Source organism: Xyrauchen texanus, chromosome 49 (genome assembly GCF_025860055.1).
Source record: "Xyrauchen texanus isolate HMW12.3.18 chromosome 49, RBS_HiC_50CHRs, whole genome shotgun sequence".
NCBI classification, from domain to species: Eukaryota; Metazoa; Chordata; class Actinopteri; order Cypriniformes; family Catostomidae; genus Xyrauchen; species Xyrauchen texanus.
The window spans coordinates 17,921,309-17,933,366 of NC_068324.1; the positions used below are offsets into that span (position 1 = coordinate 17,921,309).

Below are 12,058 nucleotides of genomic sequence, written 5' to 3' on the forward strand. Positions count from 1 at the left end.
AAAAATCTGCCGCCTAATCTTCACAAACTGCACCCAGCTTCGAAGATCCCTTTGTCCTTGGGGAAGGAATGGACCCTATGTCCAGTTTTGCTGGAGTTCTTGCACCCGCCACAAACACAGTAATAAACCATTTTGACTAACGTTATTTATGATCTACTCTTTATCTATCTCTAAGCTATCTGTTATGCTATGCTATCTCTCACTATCTATGCTATTCTATCTATGCTATGCTACTCTATCTATCTATCTATCTATCTATCTATCTATCTATCTATCTATCTATCTATCTATCTATCTATCTATCTATCTATCTATCTATCTACTTACTTATAAATCTGTCACTGTCACTCTTTCACTAGTTAGCTACTCCTCGTCTCACTCTCCCTCAATTGTAAGGCGGGCCATGGGCTTTCTTCTGTCGTCTAACAGTCAGCTGAGTACCTCATGTGACGTCATGGAATGCATTGTGGGAGAAATAAGAATAATCGCTAAGCTGTAGCTAAAAGCTAACATATCACCTACTTTTCCAGTATTATATTTCTTTTTTGTAGTACCCTACAACATCAAATACAATGGATAACTGTTTAAATGTTTATTACCAACTAGAAAATTGCCAAAAAAAAAAAAAAAAACCTGCACCATGGGCTTTAACGTTCTTCGTCGAGCAATCTTCTGAATTTACTCGATATTTTGACTATGTCGAGTAGTCTTTTGACTTAGATGTGAGCGCAACAAGCTGACTCACTAGCTTAGGACTTCAACGTTCTTTTGTACTCAACACAAAATATTATTACTTCCATAGCAATGGCTTCAACACATACATTATTAAAATATTTAATTTTAAATGTCTGCTTATAGGGGAATTATCAAGATGAAGTGAGCAGTATTTAAAGGGACAGTTCACCCAAAAATGTAAATAGTCTCATCATTTACTCACCCTCATGCCATCCCAGATGTGTATGACTTTCTTCTACAAAACCCAAATGAAGATTTTTAGAAGAATATTTCAACTCTGTTGGTCCTCACAATGCAAGTGAATGGTGATCAGAACTTTGTAACTCCAAAAAACACAAAGCAAACATAAAAGTAATCCATATAACTCGGGTGTTTAAATCCATGCCTTCTGAAGCAATATGATGTAGGTGTGGGTGTGAAACAGATCAATATTTAAGTCCTATTTTACTCCAAATCTTCATGTTTACATCTGAAAATATTAATTTGCGTTCTGTAGAAGAAAGAAAGTTATACCTGTATGACAACGTACATATGACGTTCAGATCTGTAGATCTGGGATGGCAGGAGGGTGAGTAAATGATGGGAGATTGTTAGGTTATTTGCTTTTTTTTTTTCCAATTAGTTTTAAATTCGCAATGTTCCTTTAAAGGCGTAACTGCAAAAATTGATAATTTCTGCCATACTTACCCTAGGGAAAAAATACATAAAATGGCCACTAGATGACAGCATATAAAACGGTACGAGTCCAACCGCAACAAGCGGAAGGTAATTTTACGAATAAAAATAAACCTGAGGATTCCTCATTGTCAAGCGCCTTGTTTTAATTGTATTTATTATGGTTTCGTTCGTAAAAGCAAAGTTCAACTGGGAAGACCTGCCAACAAATTAGGCAACTTGCACTGAACCACAAATCACCACATTAAGGCGCAGGAAATTCAGTTCTATGTGCGGTCCACCGTGATGCCATTGTTTCAGCAGCTTTTGTTTTTATGTCCTGACCACTGGTTTGCACAGATAAGATGATTGCAATTGCACTTAAAAGTTCATTTCTATGCACTTTTATTCTAACCTCGTGCAAGCTCCACCAGTTGGCCTCAGACACTTACAAAATATGCTGTTCGTTCTCATTGTTTTAATTGCAATATGCTAATGCAATAATACGACTAACTTTGTTGTAGGCTATTTAATACAACATAGTTGTATTTTGATGAAGGCTGGAAATACTACACATTTTATAAATACTAGATAAACAAGGCTTATTTAAGGGGGAAGCCATACTTGCAGTATATGCAGGATTTTCAGTTCCCATTTACCAGAATGATACGGTATAAAATATCTAGACGTGCATATTTGTACTTCCATAAAGTTCGTTTTTCATCATGCATTTGTAATTTACTTCTGTTTTTCTAAGTGGCTCTCAACAACCATTTTAATCCTTTAAGGACATCAGCTCTTTTATTATCCGTTTTGTTGTATTGTTAATGACATGAAGTCTCAGGATTTTATGCTAAGTTTAACTTCGTTATCACCAGTGACATTTAATTTGAATTAGTAAGCGTTGAAATTTAGACTCAACACAAAGCCAATTCGGACACGTGTCTGCAATATGGAGAAAGGGAGAGAAAATAAAAAATATATGTAGCCTATAAATAAACTTTTTTTTTTTTTTATCTGTGCATGAAAAGGCATCTAAGAGTGTGTATCTTTAATAGTTATATTAAAAGATAACAAGGAACATAGGTTACGGAGTATAAATGATCAACTGTATCTAAATTATGAATAACCTTCATCTGGACGTTAATGCGGAATTGAAGGGAGAGGCTGCGCGTTCACTATCCCGCCCTTTCCACTGTGGAGGCGGGAGCGCGCAATGAATTCTGTTCAAACTCAAACAGCTTCTGGACTGCTCATCATCGCGCGGGCACTAAAATGTGTCATCTGCCGTCTGGTAACAAAAACGACAGTGTTTTCCAGCGGGATGTAAAAGACTACATCATGTTTTGGGATAATTTGACATCTGAGCTCTAAATATTCTGAATAAATTTCATTCAAAGTGTCGTGTTGACTGATATCCGCGAGAGGGTTGGGAATATCGCTTACAGGTAAGGCAATGTCAGGTAGTTACAAGTTTTTTTTCTCTATTAAGAAACAATTGGCTAGATCGCACAAATAATCAAGAGCAAAATTTTTTTTATTGTGTCCCTTCTTGAAACTTTCAGCCAAAGGTTTCGTTTGTCGTTTAGAAATAGTCCGCCATAATTGCGGGAAGTTCGAGATATTTGCAATTTTTATGAATAAATCGTGTTATAAAGTGACGAGCATTTTCAGCTCTCAGGACAGCGAACGAGATCGTTCTTGCGTCGAGCCATCCGGAAACAAAGTAGGACACAGACAAAACTTACTCGACAAAAACTTTAAAATAATTATAATAATTTCACATTGCCTTTAAAATATCAGAGAATGGCTAAATATAGTTGTATTTGGTTTTTGATAACTTAAAAAAAATAAGTTTGTCTCAGTGTATTTTTTAAATACATAAATGTAAGTTTTTTTTTTTTATATATAAAATTATAAGCCCCACATTTCTGCCTTTAAACCCTTCAAAAATTGGCCCCATTCACTTCCATTTTAAGTTGATGTATTTCTTTCTTTTCGTTTTTTTAAGAAAAGGAGGGACAAGCTCAAATAATTATTTGTGGTAATCAATAATATGCCACAAATGCTGTTGATTGAGCTTAACTTGTATCCCTGATAGCACACACATCACTCAGATGTCTATTTGATGTGTGTGTTTACATTTGGAAGATGTATTTTTTTCCTCTCGGATGTCAACAAGACATTCAGCAGATGTCTTTGAGACATTTATGATTAAGAATGTTTGTCTGATCTTTTTTAGTTGTTTAGCAGATGTTAATTCAATTAAGATGCTTTCCAGGTAAAAAGATCTAAAACAAACATCTCGGAGATGTAAGTGTGCATCTGGAAGTAAACTCAGAATATTTATTCTAATTTGTGTTATTAACTGTTTTGTTCTTTAAGCGAAAGGTATGTAGAAAACATAATTTGTGTACTAATCAGTGCCTTTATTAATGTGTGCTTTGGCAGGTGCTGACAATGGCATCCAAATACCTGATGCTTATTGCATTGGGGACTGCAGTGATTGGCAGTGTGCACTGTTGCCCAGAGCAGTGTACCTGCTCTGATAAACATACCCATCAATTTGCAGATTGTGCCTACAAAGACCTCCTGGAAGTACCTGTGGGCTTGCCATCTAACTGTACCACCCTGAGTCTTACAGCAAATAAGATTAAAGTGCTGAAATCAAAAACCTTTATAAATATGACCCAGGTGACCTCTCTTTGGTTGGCACACAATGAAATTGTCATTGTCGAGAGGGACACATTGGCTCGAATGATTCAGCTGAGAAATTTGGATATAAGCCACAACAAAATTGTCTATTTTCCATGGGAGGACTTGGCCAATCTCACTGCCCTGCAGATGTTAAAGATGAACAATAATGAGATGATCAGTATACCCAAGAATGCTTTCTCCAACCTCAAAGAATTGCGTTCGGTCCGTATTAACAATAACAAGTTCACCACTATTGTGCAGGGAACGTTTGATGCTTTGACTGCCATGTCTCACCTTCAAATCTTCCACAACCCCTTCACCTGCTCTTGCAACCTAGAGTGGCTTAGGGATTGGATTAATAAATCCTCAATCTCCATTCCTGACCAAAACAACATTGTTTGTGAGGCTCCTGCCCACCTCAGAGGCACTAAGGTCACTAGCATGCCCAAACTGGATTGCAAAGCCCCATCTGTGTCCATCACATATCAGCCAAACATTGAAACCACAGAACTCTATGAGGGATACATGGTCATCCTGAACTGCGAAACAAAAGGAACCCCAAAACCTGAGGTCACATGGGAGATATTTGCAAGAAACCAACTAATTACGTTCCCTTTGCCCGCCATAGTTGAAAGAAGTGAGATTCCCATTAATGGGCCACCAATGAACGCCGGGTTCCTTGTGTTTCAAAATGGCACCTTGATTATCCCTCGCATGACCAAAAAGGAAGATGGAAACTACACATGCTCGGCTTTCAATGAAGTGGGCAAAGCAAACCGCTCAGTGAAACTTGTCGTCGCAGGTACCAAAAAGCATGCCATCAATTCAATGCTGGACACAAAAGCAGCCAGCCATTTACCTGGAGACAAGCTTGGTTCAGAGAGCACCAAAAACAATGTGATCAACATGTGGCCCAAATCTGAGGAAAAAACAAAGAGCATTACAACTGGAACATCCCTCATTACAGTGGTTAAAGAACAAGTGAAGGAAGGGACTGATACCCTGCCATTCACTGGCAAATGTGGAATAAATGATGGTACCCAGTACATTTCCAATCATGCTTTTAACATTAGCTTGGATGAACTTAAACAGTACACATTTGATTTTGGGGTTATTGCACTGGAGGTTTCAGAGACCGAAGCCAAAGTTCAGCTGAACCCTTTCCAGTTGGCCAACGCCAAATCAAATGTTCACCTCAGTCAACAACAAGACCTGCAAACTGTTAATAAGGAGCCTTTCAGTCTGCTCCAGACATCCACCAAAAAATCCCCACTGGACATGTTGTACCTTTGCGTCAGTACCGGTAATGGTCATTCAGTGGTGCAGTGGTCCAAGATAGAGGAGGGCGTCAATGCCTATCGCTTCCAGGGCCTCAATTCAGGCACTAATTACACCCTATGCCTCACCTATGGAGGCCAGGACTGTCAAGTCCAAGTGGTCTTCACAACTCGGAAGAAAATCCCATCCTTGCTAATCATTGTGGTCGTTAGCATCTTCTTGCTAGCTTTGGCAACTGTGCCCCTGCTTGGTGCCACCTGCTGTCACCTGCTCCACAAGTATCAAGGCAAGACCTACAAGTTGATTATGAAAACGCAGAACCTGGATCAGATTGAAAAGCAAATAGCAGCGGATTTTGATCCAAGGGTGTCTTTTGTCGGGTCGGACAAAAACTTTAACCCAAGTGAGCTGGGGGAGGGAGAAGGCGAGGTTGAGGGCGAGGAGGGAGACGGAGAAGGTGAGGATGTCGAGGGCAGTGTGGTTACTGAGTCCATTCCCGAGTCACAATCCAAAACGCAGGAGGATTTCGAGGTGGGATCTGAGTACAGTGATAGGTTACCGCTTGGGGCGGAAGCAGTAAACTTATCCACGGAGATCAATGGTAATTACAAAGAGCCCCGTTGAGATGTTTAGTTATGCCGTGTGTAAAATATTTACCCTAAAACACATTACAAACCAGGTGACTACTGATCATCTCACGTTATACACACAAAGGTGCGTTTTTTGCTAATTTTTACCTCAGTAAGTTAGCTGCAAGTGTATACGATGAGTGTCTATTTACAAAAAGCATTTTTTGTAAAATAGAGCAGACTTGTATTGGACAAATTAAAAACCTCATAAACCAAATGTACAGTTAATTTTCTTTAAGTTTTATCAGACGCATCCTAAGCATTCATAGTCTCAAAGTAGCATTTGAAATCACACAGGGTTTTCGTAAGTGGCTGTTCACCCCCAATGCGTATTTGCGTTCTTCCGTGACGTTTTTCCAGTTGTTTTTCTATGAAATCATGGGTTAAAACAAGACGTTTTCGACAGGTTTTTTTTTTTTTTTTTAACCTTTGCGCTATATCTCTCTGTTTTGCTTTTTCAGCATCTTGCACAGGAGCGCTGCGTCTTTAAAAATGTCAACAAAAACTCGCAACACGAGGAGCGCAGACTTTATTCACAGTAGCGCCATCTTTTTTTTAATGGGAATGAAAAACGAGGCTGTGAGGATAGACGTACAGCTTCATAAATGTGACGCACGGCATAAAGCTGTATTAAGCTCATAGATCCCATCTGTTGTTTTTTTCCCCCCACAACTCATGTTGTCTAGATTAATTTGTTTACTGAGTGTTCTTGAAAATATATATTTTTGAATGTTTTGTCCGCAAAATGATCTAAATACACTTTAAACTGCAGTACAGCCCATTAAAGAGTCTATCCCTCACATCGTCATTGTTATTATAAGTGTTTGGAAGGGGCAGTTCATAACAAACCCGTTTTTTGCGTACATCCGCACTATTTTTCGCTGTTTTCTTATATGCGCTGGAGGAACGTCTTTGACTGTTGCGTCTTATTTACTTTGATGCGTATCGTCCAGGAGCGCCGCTTTCTTAGACACAAATTCAAAATAACTTCCTATTAAAACGCGTTTCGAGAAACGTGCGTTCTTTCCTTTCTGCGCAAATTGTGGTCGGTGTGAACAGTCCCTGCTATTATATAGCATAGTGCACTTTGAGCGCCCGTTTCAACGGGATTCAATTCGTTGCGTTAAACTCACTCTGTTAGGCTACTCTTCTCACAGCATGCGTGTGTCTGGAAAACAAACCAGGTCATCTTTAAAAAAAAAAAAGTTCAAGTGTAATATGGGGAATCCTAAAAATTTGTGATTTTTAATCGCTTTGCTAATGGGTGCTTAAAAAAATCTCTCGTCTTTACGAACCGACTGAACGTGTCCTTTAATAGTAGGCCTATACTTGTTCGTGGCATGTCACACAGAAGTATTTTTAAGTGTGTTTTATTAGGGAATATACTGTAGATATTTCATGCCCATTTGTGATCTTAAACTACTACCTAATCTGAAAAAAAAGTTCTTTTTTTATATAAATGGTCAGTTTCTACCATCAGTCAAAACGACATGGAGTGCCCTGTAAATTGACGCATTGTTGTGACTTGTTTTGTGTCCAACTGTCCAATGATGTTGTAAAAATACTTATACCTTTGAAAGATTTTGATATGATTTTATGTACGTGACCTTAATAAAATATTAAAAGAGCTAATGTATTGGGTTTTGTTCATGAAAATAAATTAATCTGATTTAAAAACGTGGGGGACAAAGTTTCCAGCATTAAAAACACAATTAAACACCTTTGGAACAATATGTAAACTATAGATAAAAAAGAAGGCCAATCCCTGCTGGACATTGGCAAGGATCAGGTAAATTAATATAATTAGTAGTATTATTATTATTATGTCATAACTGCAAAGGTAACAAAATACCCGCATGATTGAGTTATTTCTGTTTCTGAAACGAAATTGGCTACATATTTTAGATTTATTAAATGCTACATCTCTGCTGTATATTTATGAAACTAAACTAGCAAATGTTTTATGTCATGCGGTTTTTATTATTTAAAAGTGCTTTTTACATTTTCGTTAGATATTGGGAGTAATAAACAAATTCAAATGGTTGAGAAAATTGTTGGGCAGAACAAAGAAAGGAAAGTGATTGCGGAGCAATCGTGCACTTTTCCAACACTTTTACTCTGTAAAACAAAAAAAATACATTTGTAAAAAAAAATGTAACGATTATATTTGATTATTTTTCTTACTATGAAGCATTACATGGAAAATATGCTGTTACATTTTGTGACAGAGGTTAAATCAAACAGCAAGGAAACAATTCATAAACAAGGGAATATTTATCTGTTAGATAATTTCTATTCCTAGAATCATGCGTTAATACAACATTGATTTTTGATTGACGTTTCCTTCACGCGACGCAGAAGAGGGCACGCGCTGCTTTTTACTCATCACAGTGAACAGCCGTTTGTTAGATTTGAGTTATAATATTTATTTAACTTAAAATCACAAACAAGGCATAGGTAGCAGAACAAGACTTTTGTGAGGAAAACACAAAAAAATGAATGGCAAATGTAACAGTGAGACAGATTGCGTTTATATTCTTTGTCAGAGAAAAATTAGGACAGAACTACAGTAGATTATATTCATGAGAACAGACACATATCAACCATAATGGACATTATTGGTTTCATCTGTTAGTTTTCTATGATAAGAACATTCTCACCACTGGCAAAGAATAATTCAAGAAATTAATCGTTCTTACATTTGTAAAAGAGCACAACCTGTACATTCATAAATAGTCCCATATACTAACCTCGCATCAAGTGGTTTGAAGGGAGTTCAGTGCCAAACTAAATTTCCTGATGTACTAAATTTAACCTGGACTGAAAGACACAGTCACTCACACATACAGCAAAAGACAATACATCCACCCACCCATCCATCCAAACATCAAATACCGATACGTGCAAAGGATCTGTTCACTGGCACTGAGATGTAAATGCACTTCACTAAAACACATGTGTTTCTCTGCTACACCAAGCACATAATACTATCATCGATATCTGGCCAGCAGCCTTTATGTATTCAAGAGGCTGGAGGGGGCAGGGAGGGGCGATCCTCTCCATGATTTTCAATCCTCAATTGGTTGCAGCGCTTTCTGTCTCTTTGTTATTCTCCTTGACGCTTCCATCCTTTTTGCTGCCCTCCATGGAGGTCCTGTTGAGGGCTCCATTGATGAAGCTTTCAGAACTCTGCCGCTGGAAGTGCTTCCTATAGCCCACCAAGGACGGGTTGTTGACCAGCGTGAAAAAGAGCTGCCAGTGCACTCGTGCTCGCTTGGCGTTGGACACCTTGTTCTGTTTCTTCTCTTGCTGGACCAGTTGGATTCCTAGAAATGGTTAATATAATAAAATCAACATACTGTAAGATCTGCATAGCCAAGTTTACAAAATGTTTTAGGGAATGTGTCAATTTGACTAAATTTATCTATGAATCAAGAGATATGATAATTGAGATAATACAAATAATAAAAAAATAAATACAATTTAAGTTCAACTTTGGGTTTTATACTCTCAGATCGCACACGAACACAGATGTGGCCACACTAATAGGTTTTCATTTGAAAACTTGCATTTTAATGTGCCTAACGTCATAATGTAACGAAATGGAGTGGTTTTGAAATTCTCAAGGAAAATGCCGGTCTAGTGAGGATTAGAGGTGTAAACATAGCAAAATTAATTAGTATTAGTGTACATACTAATCAGTTTTTGTTTGACATTTTTTTTTTCAGTTTCCTAATCTCACATTACCAAAGTATGCTATGCATTAAAGAAGAGCGTTTTGAAACCCATTTTTGATGCAGGGAAATGGCGGTCTAGTGTGGATGCCATGAAGGAGGCGGTGTAAATGTAGCAAAATTATCAAATGAAAATGTATGAGTGTGGACATAGCCTAATCCATTTTCATTGGAAAACTCCCATTTTCTGTTTCCTTATGTCATTGTTTTCCAAAGTATGCAGTAATGGAGAGCGTTTTTTTAAACACCTTGTCTTCGTTAGAGAAAAACACAAAATTAGTGCATTTTCAAATTAAAACATATTGGGGGCCTGGGTAGCTCAGAGAGTATTGACGCGGACTACCACCCCTGGAGTCGCGAGTTCGAATCCAGGGTGTGCTGAGTGAGCCCAGCCAGGTCTCCTAAACATCCAAATTGGCCCCGGTTGCTAGGGAGGGTAGAGACACATGAGGTTACCTCAGTAGCTTATTAGTGGTTCTCACTCTCAATGGGGCTCGTGGTAAATTGTGCATGGATAGCGGAGAGTAGCATGATACTCCACATGCTGCGAGTCTTCACGGTGTCATGCACAGCGAGCATGTGATAAGATGTGCGTATTGACTGTCTCAGAAGTGGAGGCAACTGAGACTTGTCCTCCACCATCCGGATTGAGGTGAGTAACCATGTCACCATGAGGACCTACCAAGTAGTAAGAATTGGGCATTTGAAATTGAGGAGAAAAAGGGATTAAAAAAATGTAAACATATTAGTTTGAATGTAGCCTAACTGCAACCCCAGTTTTCGGTTTCCTATCATCATTGTTTTACAATATATGAAGTAATGAAGAGCGTTCTTTAAATGCTTCATTTTTGTTGGAGGAAAAGACCCATCTATTGTGGATGAGAGGTGAACAGTATATGTAGCCAAATTAAGGTGTTTTCAAATTATAAAGTATTAGGTCACGTCCACACTAATCTGTCTTCGTTTTAAACCTTTTTTTAGTTTCCTAACGTCACTGTTTTCCAAAGTATGTGGTAATGGAGAACATTTTCAGTGGAGGAAAGCTTCATTCCAGTGTGGATGTGAGGTATAAAAATAGCAAAATCAATGTGACTTCAAACAAAATGTTTTTAGCGTGGATGTGTCCTAATACGGTTTTGTTTGAAAATGCATTGATTTCACTACGTTTATGTCTCTCATCCACACTGAAACTGCATTTTTCTCCACCAAAAACCAAACCGCAAACTTTGTTTTCATTTTCCTTGTCATTGTTGTCCAGAGTTTTCAAACGAAAACGGATTAGTGTGTTAGTGGCCTTCATATGGAAGATCTATTTTTTTCAGTCAATGCACAGTAACACATGTTCATTTGAAAATATCTTTCCAAAATTTACGTATACTTAGGAAAATTATGACATTAAGAAACTTAAAACTATTTTAATTGAAAACACATTAATATTGACGGGAGTGCTCCCTCAACTGCAATACACCTCTAAAACACTTCCTCACGGATGTCAAGAGGATATTCAGCAGATGTCTTCGAGATGTTTCTGATTTAGAATGCATGTTAATCTGCTCTTTTTAAGATGCATTTTAAATTCCAATGCTACACCTAGATGAAATGCTTTTTAACAGATGTCTTGAAGTTGTGTGTGTGCTTACTGGGTAATATATTGTAATATTATTTGTAATAAGTCTTTCCTTCTAAAAAAGAAAAATAACAAAATGTCAATTAACCTGCTCACTTAAAAACAAAACATTTAAAAAGGCATCTAATGCATACAAGTGTCCATGAGCTATTATCATATAGCATTGTATTAACCGAAAACCATAATATCTTTTGAGTACAGTTGGAACATGCACACTTTGCCATTGCCATCTGGAGAGTGTAAGACCTATGGGCCAGAAACATATGAAAAAGTCAATTACAGTCTTCCATCTGTGTAATCCGCCAATTTGTCACTAATCTCTTCAGCACAAAGGAGCTTTAACATTGAATTATTACTGAATGCAAACTGGAATTCTTCAGTCTTTGAATGCAAAAAAAAAAATGTATTGAAAAATTCAACAAATGACATGTTCAAAAAGACTTTATTCTAAACATTGTGGCTATTTAATGTTGAAAATACACCATCTGCCACCTGGATCTTCCTGATGATAATTCCATCAAATACTGGCAGATCTGTACTCTAACAGCTTTGACTTGAAAAGATAGGAGATGTTTTATCTCCTCTCAGCTATATTAAAGAGAAATTAACTATGCAATCTGGACTGTTCAGTCATACCAAGCAGCATGGGCTGTAAATTTACAAAGGATGTTTTCTCTGTGGATCAAGGCGTATATTCAACAACA

The 12,058-nt window shown here is 37.6% G+C and overlaps 2 protein-coding genes across 2 annotated transcripts in view; one reads left to right on the top strand and one right to left on the bottom strand.

Moving 5' to 3' along the window:
- The first annotated feature begins 2,637 nt into the window (after positions 1–2,637).
- Positions 2,638–7,616, top strand: LOC127640585 (immunoglobulin superfamily containing leucine-rich repeat protein 2-like). Its single transcript, XM_052123220.1, has 2 exons — positions 2,638–2,837; positions 3,841–7,616. The coding sequence occupies exon 2, from the start codon at positions 3,850–3,852 to the stop codon at positions 5,986–5,988; it is 2,139 nt and encodes a 712-aa protein (XP_051979180.1). The 5' UTR covers positions 2,638–2,837; positions 3,841–3,849; the 3' UTR covers positions 5,989–7,616.
- An 805-nt stretch (positions 7,617–8,421) lies between these two features.
- LOC127640610 (receptor for retinol uptake stra6-like) overlaps positions 8,422–12,058 on the bottom strand; it is a 32,424-nt gene continuing 28,787 nt past the window's right edge. Inside the window, exon 17 of the mRNA XM_052123261.1 lies at positions 8,422–9,319. Coding sequence (XP_051979221.1) covers positions 9,069–9,319 — 251 coding nt within the window. The 3' untranslated portion in view covers positions 8,422–9,068. The remainder of the gene's footprint in view (positions 9,320–12,058) is intronic.